Genomic DNA, 22,176 nt, shown 5'->3' on the forward strand with positions numbered 1-22,176 from the left:
GGTTTAGTGAGATAGTATAAAAAAATTCTCATTGTTTTCTTCATTATGACGCTTAGACATCATGTATCGTAAAAGGTTTTTCTCTTTATAAGGGGTGTAGGGTATAGTATGGTAGTTAGGATTCCTTACACAGGTACCGTTTGTAAAGCCCATATCTGTTGGTTAATGCTCAAATCAACGTAATCTCATACTCGCTCGCACATCTTTATAATTACCCTGTCTGTTATGGTAGTATCTACCATCGTTTCCATGTGTTAGTAATGCCTATGTTAGACAAGGTCTGTACGTGAATAAAACAAAACAACCTCTACTGTGGTTTCTTCAACACTTTCACTTATCAACTTAAAAACTACTGTAAAATCAGTGTCAAATTTAGAAATGTCCCCGCGTCTCTTCCAAAAATGAATAAATGTTCACACCATTGTGTAACTGCCACCATGGCGATTTTGTTAAAAGTAATCGATACAGTGATAAGAAAACATTTTCGATGACTCAGACTCACTCATGTCTGATTTTTTTTCTTAATTCCAAAAGTCTGATTAAACACACAAAGCATACTTTGACCTTCGGGGCTGCTCGCGTGTCTTCACTTCTTAGGGGCGCATGAAAAGTGAATTCGAGTAAAGAATACTTGTTTTCCCCTCCCCGCTCACGTATAATACCCGTATCTCTGTCTACGATGTCTTACCTGTGGCTAAATGATTATCTACATCCTCCGAATGTCAACGCTGGTGGCCCCTCGGTAACCTTTCAAGAAAGGTTGAAGTGACGTCATCAATCAGGTGACGTCATAGAGAAACGCGCTGCTTTGACCAATGATGTTTGTGTTGGAAACTATGTTTTGACGGGTGACTTTACAAAATGGTGAAGTGTGAAACCTAATTAGTTAATATGGGGCATTAACCATGGAAATAGTTAACTGAAAACAAATAAGAGAACTCAAAACAAAGCAAAGCAAAAAAGATCAAATCAGGAAAACGCTTCTCCATCCATGACAACTCTTGTTTTTAGCCTCCTGTGACGTCATCTCATTGTTCTGCAAGCGAGATAGTCTCATGGAGACAATTTCATACAATCAGATGTCTGTTATCATTTCCTTTGAATAAAGGGATTAAGAAAATGAAGGTTTCATGCTGATAATATTGCATGCTGGTTGTTGTCTAGCCCTGGTAGTTTGTATCACGTTCTGTATTTTTATTATCACTACACAGGATATGTGGATAGAGATATCAGCTAAGATACGATAATCCTTTAAGTGAATTTATACTGGGGAAGTACACGGCATGTCATAACAATTTACAAATAATATCCAGTCCTGTCGATCTTCGCGATCGGGTGGTCATGCCACCTATATATTTTGAGACATTTAATACGATACGTTTCTATGGTTATCAGGTATCAAACTCTTTTACATATCTCAACATAAACTTTATGAAAGAAAGACACTTATAAAAAAATTTTAAGCTTTTAATCAATAGATGAGGCATAGTCAACACACATGAAAAAGCACAAAATATCTTTGAGATGACCCATCGTGCCTGTAGGCAGCACATGCATTTCATGGGTGGAGTCTACTAATGCCTACAGTGAATAATGCCTACAGTGTTAAATAAACAACTTTACGCACCAGTGCTGCTGATTGCACCTGCCTTCAACCTTTCAATAAAGTGGCATGGTCCTATTTCAAAGTGCACTAATGCCTACAGTATATAGAAAACAGTAACTTTCTATGTTGAGAGACATTTTATTTGGTCATTCATATACATATGTACATTCATATACATATCTTTCACATTGTTGTCATATTTTTCTTAATTTTCTTAAACTTTATTCATATCTTTCACATAGTAGTTTGTTTTGAGATAAATAAATTTACATAAATAAACATAATCATTTATTTGGATTAAAATGTAATTAAAACTTAATTTGATTCATGATTATATATACATATATACATCTTTCACACAGTCAACTCCCCAGTCATTGTGGTAACCAAAAGTAATTTACATGTATACACACAGTTTCACACATTCATCAACATAGTCATTTGGTTTTCAAGCTAGCTTGATCAAATATCCTGCAGCAGTCAGGAATTCCAGGGGTGTCTATTCCAGGGCTATTATTCCCTGTAGGCATTATTCACTGTAGGCATTAGTAGACCTAACCATTTCATGCCAGGTGAGTCGACGGTCCGTCGTCATACCTGGCTGAGCGACCTAATTGCCATCTATAGTCTGATCTATTGTTTTCAGCAGCTATTCGTATTTTTTCTAAGTTTTGCCCGATTTTACGAATAAACATGCTTTTCTGGATATCCTATGACGCATCCCACTGAATGTCAAGTTAGGCCGAAGTGGGTTATTTCGACATATGCTATTTGCAGCTGTGTAAATTTTAGGGATACAGAGTAAGAGCCAAAAAACAGTTTTTTTCTATTTCCGACAGTACTGTAGTACTGGATCCCGTAGGCTTCTTTCAGGGATGACAAATATTTCCAAGAGTTATAAAATTATTACTGTCCGTGTGTGTGACAAAATATTTTGTTTTAATTATCACAAACTGAGAAATGCAAAATTATTTGAAAGATTCAAAGATCCATTTTGCCGCCTATTTACGTTTTTGATAGGGATTGCTGAGCACCCACTTCTATACAAGGGACAAACACCTCAAATCTTGCCAGGTTAGTGTAGAACATGGACCATATACATATACCATATAATTGGCTAAGCAGTAAGCTGCTGAAGCCAGTGAGTACACAAAGGATAGTGAATGGAAGCCAGAGATGTATTTACAATGAGATGTTTATACAATAGGTGCGATGTTTATACAATAGATTGGGCTTGGTGGAGGAGTGGATCATAAGCTGATGGAATGAAGTATCCTTGGTCACGGTTGATGGTGGGCTTATGGCGTTTGATGTGAATGGCTTTGGTGAGCTTGCGTTTAGTGAAGTCTGTTTAGTTGTTGGCGAGAATGGTGATGTCGGACCACTTTATTTGATGATTGGGGTTAGCTTTGATGTGGTCAGAGATAGCTGATTTGGTGTCGGAATTAGCAACAGAGGTGTGATGTTCTTTGACTAGGGTGTTGATGGGTCGGGATGTTTCACCTATGTAGCATCTCATCTCATTGTAACTACATCTCTGGCTTCCATTCACTATCCTTTGTGTACTCACTGGCTTCAGCAGCTTACTGCTTAGCCAATTATGTTGTTTCATTGTTATATACAGTATATATATGCAGCTCCTACACTTCATGTATCACTCTTGCTTGACAACGGTACAAGAATCTGTATCGACACGTCGCACTCATGAAATAAAGAAGTTGTTATCCATAAAACTTGTTCTATATTAAAATTATGAGGTTTTGCAATCTTAATATCACTTTATTTGATTTACTTTTTTGTTTAAAGTGAAGTTCATCAGTATGTTTTCACCGCAAACAGACTATAGGCCAAGAGCTACGCCAGTGAAAAGATACTAATCACATGCTACGTCCCTTGAGAATACAACACTACCCATGAACACTGATGATGTTTAATAATGCCTGTATTACGTCCCTTGAGAATACAACACTACCCATGAACACTGATGAAGATGTTTAATGATACCTGTATTACGTCCCTTGAGAATATAACACTACCCATGAACACTGATGATGATGTTTAATGATGCCTGTATTACTACGTCCTTGAGAATACAACACTACCCATGAACACTGATGAAGATGTTTAATGATGCCTGTATTAGCGTCCCTTGAGAATACAACACTACCCATGAACACTGATGATGTTTAATGATGCCTGTATTACACCCCTTGAGAATACAACACTACCCATGAACACTGATGAAGATGTTTAATGATGCCTGTATATACGTCCCTTGAGAATACAACACTACCCATGAACACTGATGAAGATGTTTAATGATGCCTGTATAACGTCCCTTGAGAATACAACACTACCCATGAACACTGATGATGATGTTTAATGATGCCTGTATTATCGTCCCTTGAGAATACAACACTACCCATGAACACTGATGAAGATGTTTAATGATGCCTGTATTACGTCCCTTGAGAATACAACACTACCCATGAACACTGATGATGATGTTTAATGACGCCTGTATTACGTCCCTTGAGAATACAACACTACCCATGAACACTGATGATGTTTAATGATGCCTATATATAGCTACGTCCCTTGAGAATACAACACTACCCATGAACACTGATGAAGATGTTTAATGATGCCTGTATATAGCTACGTCCCTTGAGAATACAACACTACCCATGAACACTGATGATGATGTTTAATGATGCCTGTATTACGTCCTTGAGAATACAACACTACCCATGAACACTGATGATGTTTAATGACGCCTGTATTACGTCCCTTGAGAATACAACACTACCCATGAACACTGATGAAGATGTTTAATGATGCCTGTATTACGTCCCTTGAGAATACAACACTACCCATGAACACTGATGAAGATGTTTAATGATGCCTGTATATACGCCCTTGAGAATACAACACTACCCATGAACACTGATGATGATGTTTAATGATGCCTATATATTTCGTCCCTTGAGAATACAACACTACCCATGAACACTGATGATGATGTTTAATGACGCCTGTATTACGTCCCTTGAGAATACAACACTACCCACGAACACTGATGATGTTTAATGACACCTATATATAGCTACGTCCCTTGAGAATACAACACTACCCATGAACAGTGATGATGTTTAATGACGCCTGTATTACGTCCCTTGAGAATACAACACTACCCACGAACACTGATGATGTTTAATGATGCCTGTATTATACGTCCCTTGAGAATACAACACTACCCATGAACAGTGATGATGTTTAATGATGCCTATATTACGTCCCCTTGAGAATATAACACTACCCATGAACACTGATGAAGATGTTTAATGTGCCTATGTATAGCTACGTCCCTTGAGAATACAACACTACCCATGAACACTGATGAAGATGTTTAATGATGCCTATATATACAATGTACAAGGGAAAGGTGTTCAATGTCACTATGTATTCTGTTTCCGAGCCAAGAGGTCTGTGATGTATGGGTTGTCCTTAGCTTCCAACTCCGCCTTCAGCTTCCCCACCTCCTTCAGGATCTCTGCATCACTTATGGTTGACACAGGAATGGCCTTGACCTTGCTGATGAAGTCCTGTATGAGTTGTTCTCCATCCTGCAACCAGAATCACAGAAATCATTGGTGGCTTCCATTAACTGAATATTATCTGCACTGTTGTACATAGCTTGACTTACAGCCTTACAACCATTCACAAAATACATCTGGTCGTTCTGTAACCTCCTTGCCTCCTTATGTTAATATGTTCTGTATCAAACTGACCTGTTTGGCACACTTGCGTTTCTTGACAGCTGGTTCTGAGTCCCCATCTAGGTCCGTGCCGGTGAGGCTGATAGACTGGTAGTCTTCAAGCTCGCTCGCCTTCGTCTTGGCAAACTGTTCAAACAGGACGTTATTGTGAGATCAAGGTCACGTGTCAAGGATAAATGTCTAAGCCTATCCACAGGATCTTGTTTTGCAATAGTTTCAAGAGATACTGATTTTGTTCTTATTATAACATGATGGTCCACGATTCTTGACAGTCGTGTAATCAAGATCATGTAAAAATTTAACAGGGGTTGCAATACATGTGACTTTGTCGCACTTCACCATTGTCTTCCGATAGTGCTTTGTATCACTGCAAAAATCTGTTGCTAGTTATAAAGTGTTGCTCGTTGACTACTTTTCACTAGTAGGGGCACCACAGGATATAGTTCATGGATATCTAGTTAGTTCTCTACAGCTAACATGGGTTGCAGCGAAAGAAAACATAGTTCACCAGATGTCAACATCATCAACTTCTATAAAATGTTCAATGAATTATCTACAGGGCACTATAGAAATTCTTTAAAAAGCATCTAGGAGAACTGACTAAGAAATGGGTGTGTAAAACTTCTGAGTGTTGAGTGGGATGATGCTGATCTGACAGTCCCAGCATTGTTTACGACTTCCCAGTGTCAACAGTTTCCCTGCTGGGAGTATGTTACCTCTATCACATGCTTGGGGAAGTGTGCCAACTCCGCCACGTGGATCCCGAAACTCTGGTCACACACACCTGCAGGATGAACATGTTAGATGCAGTTTACCAAAACTACGTCAACCTCATTTCATAACTTACTCTTTTAGTTTTAATATTGTGCAACACTGTTTTTCCTAACAAAATTGAAAAAAAATAAAATATGTAATTTTTAAAGTAAAATTGATATTTTATACTTATCCTGAGTCATGATCTTTTGCTTATCTCCCTTTCCCTTTGCGAATGGTAGTGAAACACTTGAATCCTTTGTAGTTCCGGAAGCGGATGTAAAAATACACTCACCCAAGAGTTACCTCCCTTTTCCTGCGCAAACAGTCATGTGACCAGCCTTACTTATCACGCCTATTATAGATTTACGGTTGTTATCGAATTATGTAATAGAAACTGTATCAACTATATTGTTACCATGGTAATGGTTGGTTTCGAATATATTTTCCATGCAGCACCCTCCATCATACACAATGTTGATATCCTAAAGCTACCCATTTCAGGCCCCCACAACAGTGTCTTGGATTAACACTGTTTTACTCACCAGACTTGACTCTGTACAGCAGTGTTAGGGTGTCATTAGTGGTGAGGGCAGTCACATGACGGTTGGTTACAGTTGGGACGACATCAGCCAGTGCAGTCAACTCATGGAAGTGAGTCGCAAATAAACAGAATGCCTTGATCTTTGTTGCAATGTTCCTGTAACCATGGAGACAAAATTACATGTGAAGTAGCACACACCACATAACACAAAAACACTTTCCAAAGTGGGTTTAACTGTAGGGTTTCTTGAAAGAAGGTGAAGTTTAAACAGTTTCAGCTTGATGTAGGAGAAAAGTCTGAAGTGTTTGAGGTCTACGATATTTACCACCCACCTGTGTGAAATTGATGGGAAAAGATACAAAATCCTAGAAACACAATACCCATTCCAAGGTTCAAACCACAATTAAATCTTAAAGCACAAAATGTCTCTTTGAGCTGTTGAAATCACATGCAAATGGACGACCCAATGGCGTTTTCAAACTTTTTTTTTTTTTTTTTTTTATTCATTCAAAATCAGTAGATACATGTATACAAAGCACATGATGCAACAACACTTGTACACCGTAGGAGAGAAATTCATATGGGTTGGCATTACACATATTGGGATCTTCATTAGGCTGGGAATGTGTGCAGTAGAGATGACCATTTTCTGTCAAATTGTAATATGTTTTGATTCTTACTGGCAATAAACTTTTCTGTCTTGAAGATATCACTCAATATTTTTACAAATGTATCCAGTGATAATTTATTTTTTTTAATACTTGATATATGGATATATTTTTTACTGGCAAGAAGTATGTGATTCATAAGGTCGTTATTATATCCATAATTAAGACTGTATATTTTGTCAGGGTAAAATTTTCTGATGATTTATCTTCAATATATTCTTTTCACTTTCAGCCAGAACGCTTTCCACACATTCACATTCCCAATAAACATGTATCAAATTTTCTGACATTAAATTACAAAATGAGCAAAGTTCATCATCTACTAATTTCATTCTCAATAATTCTTTCTTTGTGTAGACAATATTGTGGATAAATTTAAACTGGAAGTCAATCAATTTGGTATCTTTTGTACATCTTCTATATTTTCTAAAATATCTTGCCATGGAATTGCAATATCAAAGATATTTTGCCATTTCACATGTTGATGGTAGGTTTTCAGTAGTTATAAGTTTGTCATAGAAATATCTGGATCTCTTTGGTGCTGAAAGTAAATCTATCAGTGATGTGTTAAGATAATGATTATGAACAATCAATAAATTCTTTCTTATAGTTTCTTTCCATTTTTTGGGGTATATTTGAAAGAACCTGGTAATAGTCAAGAATTGTGCCTTTAATTTTGTAAGTTTTCTTAAGTTCACTAAATGGCAAAATACCTTGATCATTACACAAGTCTCTTATAGAGTGAATACCTTTGAGATGCCAATGTCTTATAATGAAATTACTATTTTGGAATTGGTGATTGAACCAAAGGGGTTGAGATAAGATTTGATCAATATCTGTAAAATCAGTTTGATGTGTTTTATAGAATATTCCCCATGCAGCCAATACATCTTTCCAATAGGGATTCATAATACTGACATAGTTTTCAATATTGGCTCCAAGCAGAAATATATCTTTAAATGGAAAGATACTAGGGCTAGAACTGCTATTATTTTGAAGATATTTATGTAAAACTGACAGTTTTAAAGAGTTTATGAATACCTGTACATTAACCATTCTGAGTCCCCCTCTTCATATTTTCTAATAAGTGTCGCTTGGCTTTATCTTATCCCGCTTATCATTCCAGATGAATTTATAAAATATATTGTTTAATTTGTCAATGAATTCCTTTGGAGGATTTGGGAGTGAGGTGAATATATGCACCAATGATGAAAGTGCTAAAGTTTTAATAACAGTTATTTTCCTATTAATGTCAACTTTCTTTCCTCAATTCCCTAGAGTTCTATTAATAATTTCTAGTCTTTTTCTTGTATTAATTACCCAAAGGTTATTTAAATTAGGATTAAGTCTTATTCCTAGAATATCAAAGTCCCCATTATGCCAATCAAGCTTAAGATCCTGGCATAAAATCATGCTACTACCTGCCATTGAGCCTATCCACACTGCTTTCGTTTTATCTATATTTATTCTTAAACCAGACATTTTGTAGAAATTATTGAGAGTGTCAGTTGCTGCCCTTAAACTTTCTTGGCCCATCGAGAAATAATTCAGTATCATCTGCATACTGTCCAATTTTATGTTCAGTGTTATTCAATGTAATTCCTTTTATTGCAGCGTTGTTACGGATCATTATTCCTAAAATTTCAGCCACTAAGATGAATATATAGGAGGAGACTGGGTCCCCTTTGTCTACAGCCCTTTCATTGTCAAAAAATTGTGATAAATGACCATTCTGTATAACACATGATGTAGCATTATTGATTAATATTTTTGATCCATTTTTCCATATTGGGTCCAAAGCCAAACTTTCCAATTGTTAAAATTATAAATTCTTTAGAGACAGTGTCAAAAGCTTTTTCAAAGTCAATAAGCAACAAGAGTCCCTTTTTATCTTGTACTTTTTGCTTCAAACATAATGTAGGTATAATAATCTAATGTTCTCGCTAATACACCTTCCAGGTATAAAACCTGTCTGAGTTTCATGAATAAGAGTATTCAATGTTGTTTTAATTCTATTGGCTATACATGTGCTGAGTATTTTATACAAAAGAATTCAGTAGGAAATTGGAAGCCAGTTTTTTAACAACTGTCTATTTTTGTTAGCTTTTGGGATACATGTGATGAGCCTCTGTTTATTGTTGGACTTAACATATTTTGCCTGAATGCTTCTGATATATATCTACAAACCCAAATATGAAGATCTTTCCAGAAAAATTTAAAAAATTCTATTGGGAAACCATCTACTCCTGGGCTTTTGTTATTTTTCATTGATTTAACGGCTCGTGTTATTTCATCTATAGTAATATCACCCTCAAGATTTTCAGCCTGTACAGTGTGCAGTTTGGGTGTAATAATATCATCAAATATATTGATATAATTATCTGTTATTTTACCACCTGATGAGTATAGATTTTCATAAAATTGCCTTTGTTCATTTAATATAGCCTTACCATCTGATATTACTTCCCCTTTGTCATTGAGAACACTATTCATAAGCTTACTGGTATAATTTCTATTTTCGAGATGACAGAAATAGTTGGTTGGTTTTCTCCTTCCTCGCACCACTGAACTCTATTTCTTATCTGTATACCTCTTATTTCATCTTCTTTTAATTTTTCAAACTCTAATTTACATTTGGATAGTTCAGAAAGTTTAGTTTCACATATGGTTTGGAAATTTTCTCTGATTTCTTCTTCCATTGCCAAAATTTTTCCTTCTAAATTTTTGCTTTTTTCAGCTTTTTTTTTTTTAAGTAGGAAGAGAATGATATTGTTTTCCCCTCACTTTCATTACAAATGTTTCTAAGAACAAAGTGTCGCTTATATTAAGTTGTAGTTTAGAATCTTCAATATCACCTAGTTCATCCTCAGTGCAGTTACAGTATTCTAATTTTGTTTCAAAAGCATATCCTTGACTGTGTTTACATATTCTTGGTTATAAAGTAATGATGTATTTAGTTTCCAGTATCCTCCACCTCGTTCCTTATTAAGTTGATTAGAAAAGACATGGTAATTGCTGAATGATCAGATTTATATCCTGGAAGTATTGAACAGTCAGTTGTCATGTTTGCTAAATCTTGAGAAACTAAAAAGAAATCAAGTCTGGACTGTTGTTTAGGGTTTTTTCCACCATGTGTATTTCTTTACATCATAATTTCTCTCCTCCAAATGTCTGTCAAATCATACTTTTCTATATTATCTAGCACTACTTTTCTTGCTTTTGGATTATTGATATTTTTATAATTTTCTAAGTCTATTGAAGGATTAAGAACTAAGTTCCAGTCTCCAGATATTATGAGAGATTCATTTTCAAATTCATCAATTTTATGAAATAATGCATTATAAAAATCAGGTTGATCTTGATTAGGACCATATATATTAGTCAATGTGATTCTTATTCCTTCTATAGTTACATCTGCTATTATATAGTTTCCACTGTTGTCAGTCATGAATTTGTGGATACTTACTTCCAAATTATTGCTAAATAAAATAGCGACCCCTCTTGCATTTGATTTATATGGTGCTATAATGCTTTGAAGACCCCATTCATTTCTCATAGTAGTTTCATCTTCCTCCAAAAAAAAGATAAACATTCATATCAGTAGGCATTTGAGTTATAATACCAGTACACACATTATGAAGCAATATGGGTGATAAGATAAGAATAGCTTCAGCCAATTGTAGAGGCCTGGCAGAAAAGAGAAAACGTAAAGAAATATTGAACCTTTGGCGTAAAAGAAAATTTTCAATTATATGCCTGCAAGATATTCATATTTCCAAAGCGTTTTCAAACTTTCTTGCTTGATGCCACTGCCAGAATGTCTCGGTTTGTGTCAGTTTTATGATAATGAGGTAAGTTATTTTTTAACTGTTCATTGGGAACAATATGACAGAGGTTTCCACTGAACCTCGGAAGAGAAGGGGAGAGTCAGGATAAGGAAACATATTCATGCATATGTGATTCAAATATACAGCCGAAAAGGAAAAATATATTTAACCTAGAGCTAACCAAGGTTGCTTCTTGCAATGGCTCTATAACATGTTTTGGCCCTTATGACAGGTTCGAATTAAAGTCCCTTCAACTTCAAGACTGTGTGAACCATTGGGTAGACGAAGAGAAAACACCTGGTGTGGATATAACACGTTGTGATTTATTTAAACAATATGCAACATCTTGATGATACAAACAGTGTCTAACATATTCCTTTTGACAACCTCAGTATGTCTAACATATCTGCCCAACCTCACAGTGTCTAACATATAGGCCCTACCTCACAGTGTCTAACATATAGGCCCTACCTCACAGTGTCTAACATAACTATATAGGCCCTACCTCACAGTGTCTAACATATCTAACATATAGGCCCTACCTCACAGTGTCTAACATATAGGCCCTACCTCACAGTGTCTAACATATAGGCCCTGCCCTAACATATAGGCCCTACCTCACAGTGTCTAACATATAGGCCCTACCTCACAGTGTGTCTAACATATAGGCCCTACCTCACAGTGTCTAACATATAGGCCCTACCTCACAGTGTCTAACATATAGGCCCTACCTCACAGTGTCTAACATATAGGCCCTACCTCACAGTGTCTAACATATAGGCCCTACCTCACAGTGACTAACATATAGGCCCTACCTCACAGTGTCTAACATATAGGCCCTACCTCACAGTGTCTAACATATAGGCCCTACCTCACAGTGTCTAACATATAGGCCCTACCTCACAGTGTCTAACATATAGGCCCTACCTCACAGTGTCTAACATATAGGCCCTGCCCCTACCTCACATAGGCCCACCTCCACAGTGTCTAACATATAGGCCCTACCTCACAGTGTCTAACATATAGGCCCTACCTCACAGTGTCTAACATATAGGCCCTACCTCACAGTGTCTAACATATAGGCCCTACCTCACAGTGTCTAACATATAGGCCCTACCTCACAGTGTCTAACATATAGGCCCTACCTCACAGTGTCTAACATATAGGCCCTACCTCACAGTGTCTAACATATAGGCCCTACCTCACAGTGTCTAACATATAGGCCCTACCTCACAGTGTCTAACATAGGCCCTACCTCACAGTGTCTAACATATAGGCCCTACCTCACAGTGTCTAACATATAGGCCCTACCTCACAGTGTCTAACATATAGGCCCCCACCTCACAGTGTCTAACATATAGGCCCTACCTCACAGTGTCTAACATATAGGCCCTACCTCACAGTGTCTAACATATAGCACACAGTGTCTAACATATAGGCCCTACCTCACAGTGACTAACATATAGGCCCTACCTCACAGTGTCTAACATATAGGCCCTACCTCACAGTGTCTAACATATGGGCCCTACCTCACAGTGTCTAACATATAGGCCCTACCTCACAGTGACTAACATATAGGCCCTACCTCACAGTGTCTAACATATAGGCCCTACCTCACAGTGTCTAACATATAGGCCCTACCTCACGGTGTGACTAACATATAGGCCCTACCTCACAGTGTCTAACATATAGGCCCTACCTCACAGTGTCTAACATATAGGCCCTACCTCACAGTGTCTAACATATAGGCCCTACCTCACAGTGTCTCTAACATATAGGCCCCATATACCTCACAGTGTCTAACATATAGGCCCTACCTCACAGTGTCTAACATATAGGCCCTACCTCACAGTGTCTAACATATAGGCCCTACCTCACAGTGTCTAACATATAGGCCCTACCTCACAGTGACTAACATATGGGCCCTACCTCACAGTGTCTAACATATAGGCCCTACCTCACAGTGTCTAACATATAGGCCCACCTCACAGTGTCTAACATATAGGCCCTACCTCACAGTGTCTAACATATAGGCCCTACCTCACAGTGTCTAACATATAGGCCCTACCTCACAGTGTCTAACATATAGGCCCTACCTCACAGTGTCTAACATATAGGCCCTACCTCACAGTGTCTAACATATAGGCCCTACCTCACAGTGTCTAACATATAGGCCCTGCCTCACAGTGTCTAACATATAGGCCCTACCTCACGTGTGTCTAACATATAGGCCCTACCTCACAGTGTCTAACATATAGGCCCTACCTCACAGTGTCTAACATATAGGCCCTACCTCACGGTGTCTAACATATAGGCCCTGCCTCCACGGTGTCTAACATATAGGCCCTCACCTCACAGTGTTCTAACATATAGGCCCTACCTCACAGTGTCTAACATATAGGCCCTACCTCACAGTGTCTAACATATGGGCCCTACCTCACAGTGACTAACATATAGGCCCTACCTCACAGTGTCTAACATATAGGCCCTACCTCACAGTGTCTAACATATGGGCCCTACCTCACAGTGTTTCTTATATAGGCCCTACCTCACAGTGACTAACATATAGGCCCTACCTCACAGTGACTAACATATAGGCCCTACCTCACAGTGTCTAACATATAGGCCCTACCTCACAGTGTCTAACATATAGGCCCTACCTCACGGTGTCTAACATATAGGCCCTACCTCACAGTGTGACTAACATATAGGCCCACCTCACAGTGTCTAACATATAGGCCCTACCTCACAGTGTCTAACATATAGGCCCTACCTCACAGTGTCTAACATATGGGCCCTACCTCACAGTGTCTAACATATAGGCCCTACCTCACAGTGTCTAACATATAGGCCCTACCTCACAGTGACTAACATATAGGCCCTACCTCACAGTGACTAACATATAGGCCCTGCCTCACGGTGACTTACATATAGGCCCTACCTCACGGTGACTAACATATAGGCCCTACCTCACAGTGACTAACATATAGGCCCTACCTCACAGTGTCTAACATATAGGCCCTACCTCACAGTGTCTAACATATAGGCCCTACCTCACAGTGTCTAACATATGGGCCCTACCCTCACAGTGTCTAACATATAGGCCCTACCTCACTCCTCACAGTGTCTAACATATAGGCCCTACCTCACAGTGTCTAACATATAGGCCCTACCTCACAGTGTCTAACATATAGGCCCTACCTCACAGTGTCTAACATATAGGCCCTACCTCACAGTGTCTAACATATAGGCCCTACCTCACAGTGTCTAACATATAGGCCCTACCTCACAGTGTCTAACATATAAGGCCCTACCTCACAGTGTCTAACATATAGGCCCTACCTCACAGTGTCTAACATATAGGCCCTACCTCACAGTGTCTAACATATAGGCCCTACCTCACAGTGTCTAACATATAGGCCCTGCCTCACAGTGTCTAACATATAGGCCCTACCTCACAGTGTCTAACATATAGGCCCTACCTCACAGTGTCTAACATATAGGCCCTACCTCACAGTGTCTAACATATAGGCCCTACCTCACAGTGTCTAACATATAGGCCCTACCTCACAGTGTCTAACATATAGGCCCTACCTCACAGTGTCTAACACAAAGGTCCTTTACTTACTCTGAGATTGCCCATGCCAGACCGAAGCCATCATATGTCGACGTACCACGTCCCAGTTCATCGATGATTATTAGTGAGTTCTCAGATGCTGACTGCAACATAATCAGTATCAGGCTAATCCGACTGGCAGAGATCATTCTGACATCCCTATTCTGGTTTCATGCATTCAATTCACATCAATGTACAAGATGTTCCATGATCTAGTAATATGAATATACACAATATGTAATTTTTAAAGTAAAATTGATATTTTATACTTATCCTGACTCATGATCTTTTGCTTATCTCCCTTTTCCTTGCGAATGGTAGTGGAACACTTGAATCCCTTGTAGTTCCCGAAGCGGACGTAAAAATACACTCACCCACAAGTTACCTCCCTTATGTCCCACGCGCAAACAGTCATGTGACCAGCCTTACTTGTCACTCTCTCCTGAATTTTCTGCTCATGCACCTGGATCTACTGTGAAATCCGAAGTGTTTCCAGCGGGGACGTTGGGAGGGCTTCTCCTCATGAGTCAGGATAAGTATAAAATATCAATTTTACTTTAAAAATTACATATTTTTCCTTATCCTGACTCATGATCTTTTGCTTATAGAATCCGACGGATTGGTGGTGGGTCAAGCCACTTCCTGGATTCATCAGCTGTCCATAGATACGTCCTGTATTCCCCCCATGGGAACTGCTTAACGACATTTCCTAGATCCTATTCTTCCACCTTCTGTTATAACTCGGGGGGACCACCATCTTGTCTTACTTCCCTCTCAGACAAGTGAATCTTCTAGATTCATGTGGCTTAAGATATACTAGTATCTTCTTTTTACTAGTTATCTATAACAACCCATAGATTATGATAAGATCTTTATCATAAATGAGTTGCGACCCCTTTACGTACAGGTAAGATCTTTACCCGTACAAAGTCTTAATCACTCATGCTACCCTAGTCTAGACTGTGCACATGGACTTTCAAACTAGAACTTTTTCCATAGTAAAAGTTATCAACCAGTCAACGTGATAAAGGGTGTGATTTCAACTCAGAGCCTTTGAGGAACCGTTAGTTGTTGTGCTTCAACAAGAGGCTCAAACTGGTGAATGCCAGAGACGTCTTCGGTGGCAATGTCTCAGAGGTAGTGGTTGGCAAACACCGTATCCGACTTCCAGAAGCAGCCCTCCATAATTGTTGATATAGAGCAATTTCCATGCAGAGCTAGTGTTGACGCCAGTGCTCTGACTTCGTGTGGGTTGGAAGCTCTTGGAGGTTCTAATCCTGCTGCTTTGTAGGCTCTTAGTATAACGGTTCTCATCCAAAATGATATTGTCATTCTTGAGACTTCCACTGATGTCTCTGTCGACAAGGGGATGAATAGGCGCTTGAATTTCCTTCTCCTTGTTTTAGTCTTTTGAAGATATATCTTCAAGGCTCTGACAGGACACAAGGATAAGTCCTGGGTGTCCTCTGATCCTAGGATCTTAGACAGCGCTGGTACATGGAACTCTCTATCTGCTTGACCAGGTAGTTGATTCTTTGCAATAAAGTCCCATCTAAGTCCTAGATGTACTGCAGCACGGTGCCCAGTGTCAAATCTAGTTCGTCCAAAGTCCAGTGCATGTATCTCAGACATTCAAGCTGCCATGGCTAGGGCAAGCAGGAACAGAGTTTTCTGTGTGAGTAGCTCGAAGGTAGTCTGTTCTAGAGGTTCGTAGTCATCACTCATGAGATGTTGCAGAATTACATTCAGATCCCAGGCTGGTGTTCTGAATTTATTTTGCTTGTCCTCCAGTTTAAAGATCTCAGCAGAGCTAGTAATTCTGGTACTTTCGTCAGTTTGATGCCTGACTTCATAGTGACGACTGTACTGATGGTCTGCCAGATATGTGGATAATGTCGAACCTTTCAGATGTCTTGTATATCTAAGTTTACATAGATATTCCGCCACTTGAGGATGAGAAGCTATCATAGCTGTGAAGCCCTTCCGCCTTGCATATTGCTCAAATTTCTGCCATTTGTCGTCATACAAATTGCGAGTGAGTGAGTGAGTTAAAATTTAACGTCACATCGGCAATATTTCAGCCATATTGTGACGAGAACATTTGACATTGAAATAGAATACATATAGATATTATAAAAACCTGCCGACGAAGGACAGTAAAAATACTAGATAATCACAGATATGAATTTAAAACTAGCGAACAAAGCTAAAATATTCCAATTAAAGAAGACAGTATAATGTAAAAATGGGCTATAGATCGCCAACAACTGGAGGTAGATCACCATACTAAGGCCCATGGGGACTTACATTACCTTTGCTACCTGCATGGACCCTAGCTGGATTTACACCATCCCTTAAGCCATTGGCGTTTATACCAATAATTAGCCATACATTAAAATGACAAAAATACTACGATTAAAACACCTGGTATACTTAAATGTACTTAAAATGTTTTGGGACTTACATACCCTCTCAGGAGGACAATAATTTTACAATACTTCAACCCCCTTTGAGGGTACAGCCACTAACAATTCAAGTTACTAATCAAATCTACCAATAATTAAAATACAGACATGTACAGAACATATTTATCAAAATTCATTAATTAAATCAATTTCTTTTAAAAAAGCAAGAATTAAATGAACATGAACAGTACTAAAAAGATCCTTAACAGTTTTAACATTAAAATATTTATCCCTTATGATGGAGAATTCAACACAGTCAAGCAGGACATGCTTGACCGTGGTTCTCTCATCACAGGGATACAAAGCGGAGGATCCTCACCTTTCAATAGATGCAGCATGAGTGTATCTAGTGTATTATCCGACATCGTCGCATGATTACCTCCTCAAATCTGGACTGACAACCCAAGTAAGTGTAACCGATACAGGGTTTTATTTCATGTAATTTATTGATAATTTCTTGGGTGTCCCACTTCTTCTGCATCAGATCACGGATGTAGGTTCTAATGCAAGCTTTGTAATCAGAGTATGGAATAAGAAGTGGTGTCACAGATTTGTTGAGTGCTGCCTTAGCAGCAAGATCGGCCATTGCATTCCCAGAAATGCCAACGTGGCTGGGTAACCAACAGAAGACGATGTCGCATTGGCCAGTGGCAAGATCATTATATAATTCGATTATTTCAATTAAAAGTGGATGTTTGCAAGAGATTTTTAATAGCCTGAAGGCAAGAAAGAGAGTCAGAAAATATTATATATTGTTTATGTTTGGGATGTCTTTGAATATATTTAAGAGCTGTTAAGATGGCGTTTGCTTCTGCTGTAAAAATGGAGCTGTTATCTGGTATTCTAGAAGATATTGTTCTGGATCCAATGACAGTGGCACATCACAAATTGCGAGTAGATCTGAATAACGCTAGGGTTACTGCTTTCGCTGCTCTGGCGGAGTATCCTCTTTTCTTCAGACAGGTTTTGATACGGTCCACAAGTGTAGCTGGAACAGTGTTGGGTTCCTGTGGACTTGCTTGGTGTGCAGATGTCTGAGTAGGTTCGGCCATTCTGGTAGTTTGAGGGTTGGACTTCCGAGATCTTCTATTAGGTCTCGGAACCAGACTCTCGCTGGCAAATAGGGCGCGACCAAAGTCAGTTGTAGCGCTTGTGTCTGTTTGATCTTCAACAGTACTTTCGGTAGTAAGATCGGAGGTGGAAATGCGTAGGCGTTTAGTCCTTCCCATGATATGCTCAGTGCATCTGTTGCCCAGGCTTGGGGGTCTGGTACTGGTGAAACAAACGTCTGTAGTTGTTTGTTGAACCTCATGGCGAACAGGTCTATGCATGGGGATCCTATTTCCCTTATAATGAGCTGGAACGCTTCACGATGGAGCATCCATTTCGTGGGTGACGGATGAAGTGGTCGGGAAAGAGCGTCTGCTAGTACCTGCTTGGCTCCCGGTATGTGACACGCCTTTATCCAGATGTTTGCCTTCTCTGTGATGTTGAACAACTGGAATGTGAGCTGCAATAGCAGTGTATGAAATAAGGCCTGTCTGACCGCCCAAGACGGGCTAGATTTCTGATGGACAGTCTAGATTTACACCTAGCCAGCCTGATGATCTGGTAAAAATTTAGATGCTCCATACATATGAGTAAATTCAGCATATCTTGCTTGGTGACTGGTCTGGTTAAATCCAATTTTGGCTGGTAACATTTTCAAGTTACCAGCCCTCATCGTCTAGCTGGGTTTTTGGCTTATTTCATACACTGGCAATAGGCTTGGCGATCTTGTTGATCCTTGCCGATTATGGAGAATGCCACTGTAGAGTTGTCCATGTGGATCATCAGCATTCTGTTGCTCAGCGAACTTGACCATAGTTGTACGGCGTTGATCACAGCTTTCATTTCTAGCAGATTGATGTGAAGATGCTGTTCTGCATTTGACCACTTCCCTGATGGAACTTGGTTGTTGAGATGTGCACCCCGTAACAGACGACTGCCCCTGCAATGTACTCAACATAGCACCAGAATCATGTATTTCTGCAGTAGCAAACAACCTACGGTTACCGGCTTGATCTCCAGGTTTATCAACCGTGACTTGTGATGACTTCCTCACCTGATCCACGGTACGTCTATAGATGTACAATAAATGTTGATTAAATTCAAAATCTGATAAATTAATACAGTATCTGTAACGCAAGCTGGAAGAACATGGATTAATGCATGACGGGCATTGGAGGTGAGGATCAGTCACTGATAGCCGGTACCTGTAACACTGCAAGATTCATCAAATGTAAACAAACTACATTATGATGAATAAAAGTCACAACATATGAATAATTTATAAAAAGTTTGACACACGATGAAAACTAAACATAACCAAAAAACTATACACAGTTTAAAGTGGATAAAGGATCTAAATATTTAAGGATATGATTCGCTTGGGCAAGAAGGGAGAGAGTGACAAGTAAGGCCGGTCACATGACTGTTTGCGCACGGAAAATAAGGGAGGTAACTCGTGGGTGAGTGTATTTTTGCGTCCGCTTCGGGAACTACAAGGGATTCAAGTGTTCCACTACCATTTGCAAGGAAAAGGGAGATAAGCAAAAGATCATGAGTCAGGATAAGGAAAAAATACTTCTAATTATCATCTAAACAAGCATTGGTAACTTGGGATCTCTTAGTCGATACTTCCCATCATGCTACTGGCCACCATTCCATCTAGACAATCCAGGCATATTATCTCACCCTCAGTATGGAGGCAGTTTCCAGCATCTCTGCCATGAAGGTGGACACACCCTTTAGCTGACTGTCCCCCGCCCCCACACGGGCCAGGATACTGTCCACCACTGAAATCTCTGCCTCCTCACATGGGACGAAGCAGCCCAACTGGGCCATCAACACAATGACACCTATCTGAAACATAAAGGCAAATCATTCACACCAGTTTAGACTAAGTGCTGCCTTCAAACTAAAATCTACAAGTATGGATCTTAATATCTTTTTCTGGGACACAAAGAATATATAGTACACTATTCAAACGCATTCAAAGGATCCCCAATTTCTTCACATGACTACACTTAATGTCATGCCATCATGAAAGTTACAGTTCTCTTAATGTCTTTTGAATGGAATACATTTTATTCATATAATTCATCTGAAATGAAAGCCGCCATATAGCTGGGATATTGGAGTAAAAGTAAACTCTAACTACAACTGAAATGAAAAACATTTTAGACCTTGTCCAAAGGCATTATTGAAAAAGAATTCAAACGAACACAGGCTCTTTCATTTCATTTCTTTTTCTAGTAGCAAATATGGTGGTCATTTGATAAACAGTAAACAGTATGATCAGGGGTGGAAATAACCCATTGGCCGACGTCCGAGTCCAGTGTTTTTTTCTGTTGGGCAAGCAAATTCGTATATCACACTGTACCGGCGTCCAGTTGACTTTCCAATGTTAATTATGCTGTTTATTTAAAAAATTCCACAAGAAAACGGCCGGTATAGTGGAAAAAATTTCAGGGCAAGTGATTTCACAAGTGCCACTGTACCGGAATACACAAGCAATTGTAAAGTTATTTCCACCCCTGATGATATCTGTATGATCTCACCGATCTGATATACGTGGACTTGCCCCCCATATTCGGACCTGTGATGATGTGAAACATTTCCTTGTCTGCAAAACAACAGATCTGTTATTCAAACCATAAACCATTGACATGCCGTCATGCTATTGTTGTTGTAGTTGATTCTGGGCAAGAAATTTACTTAGGATTCTGAATGTGCATTTTGTGCAAGTAAAACAGACGTCACTATTTTGCAAAACCATACATCAAACGGAACATGGTTACATCTGAGAAATCACACTAGTTTGTTGATTCCAGAACTGGCTGAAATGAATAAAATCCAGATTCAATGGCAGAATAGGTATTTCACAGAAGAACAAAAGAATCTCTTGGTTATGGAACTAGAATCAACTTCAGGATTTGTTGATTCTGGAATTTTAGATTATTCTAATGAGGTCTCCATTACATAAGAAAATCTGAAGAAACCAACAAGGTGTTACAGCCTACAGCGACAGAGGAAAAAAGCTTCAAGGAAACCCAATCCATTTGTCACAAGCACATACACATAACGTCATTGTGATCCCCAACTGAAAAACTAACAGGAACTGAAGGCAAGGCCCTATCTGGGCAGTGAAGCTGGATCCATTATCATACGAGAAAGGAATTTTTGTGTCCTTTCTGTTTCTACTGAACATGTCAGTAATTCCTCCTCAAACTGGGAATTTTGTGATCTTGGTTGGTTGGTTGGTTGGTTGGTTATTTAATGCCAAACTCAGCAATGTTCCAGCTATATGGTGGTGGTCTGTAAATAATTTCAGTTGCATCAGATTCTTATGTGGGAAGAAGTCTGAAGTAATGCAGGTAGCAGATATTTTCCAACTTCGTGCAACACACAAGCATGGGTGTGGTCCAGACAAACCTAAGAGTCTGGTGAATCTGAGATTTGAACCCACATCCTGGTATTACTTAGTGATGATGCTGTAAGAGCTGACAGTGGGTACACATTGGTTACCTCTAACGAAGGAGACATCATTGGGGATATACGACACATCATCCTGCATCTCTAGACACGGGTGTCGTGCCTCCATCAGCCGCAGTGCAGCTCCACCTGGTGGACAAAACATACATGTAAACCATTCTTGTATTGCAAGTCTACTGGACAAGCAATGTCATGTGACATCTTACATTTATAAAATCTGTACACACGAGAAAACAACAGTGTGACTATATTTGCTTATTAAGAGATGTTCACAAGGACAGCAACTGTTATACTCCTGATCATAAGTTGATGAAGTGAACAGAAACGAGAGTCATCAGGATATGACATATACCCCAGATAGCATTCGGACGTTGGCCCAACG

General features: G+C 39.1%; 1 protein-coding gene across 1 annotated transcript in view; it reads right to left on the reverse strand.

Moving 5' to 3' along the window:
* Positions 1–5,000: 5,000 nt before the first annotated feature.
* The window catches only part of LOC124255738 (DNA mismatch repair protein Msh2-like), a 53,182-nt gene continuing 36,006 nt past the window's right edge, over positions 5,001–22,176 (reverse strand). The window contains 8 exon segments of the mRNA XM_046689643.1: positions 5,001–5,232; positions 5,398–5,511; positions 6,102–6,169; positions 6,684–6,838; positions 14,806–14,897; positions 19,995–20,162; positions 20,861–20,925; positions 21,828–21,923. Of these exon segments, the coding sequence (XP_046545599.1) occupies positions 5,065–5,232; positions 5,398–5,511; positions 6,102–6,169; positions 6,684–6,838; positions 14,806–14,897; positions 19,995–20,162; positions 20,861–20,925; positions 21,828–21,923 (926 nt within the window). The 3' untranslated portion in view covers positions 5,001–5,064.

The sequence above is a fragment of the Haliotis rubra genome, unplaced genomic scaffold (assembly GCF_003918875.1).
Source record: "Haliotis rubra isolate DU_JTF1 unplaced genomic scaffold, ASM391887v1 Scf608, whole genome shotgun sequence".
In the NCBI taxonomy this organism is placed as follows: Eukaryota; Metazoa; Mollusca; class Gastropoda; order Lepetellida; family Haliotidae; genus Haliotis; species Haliotis rubra.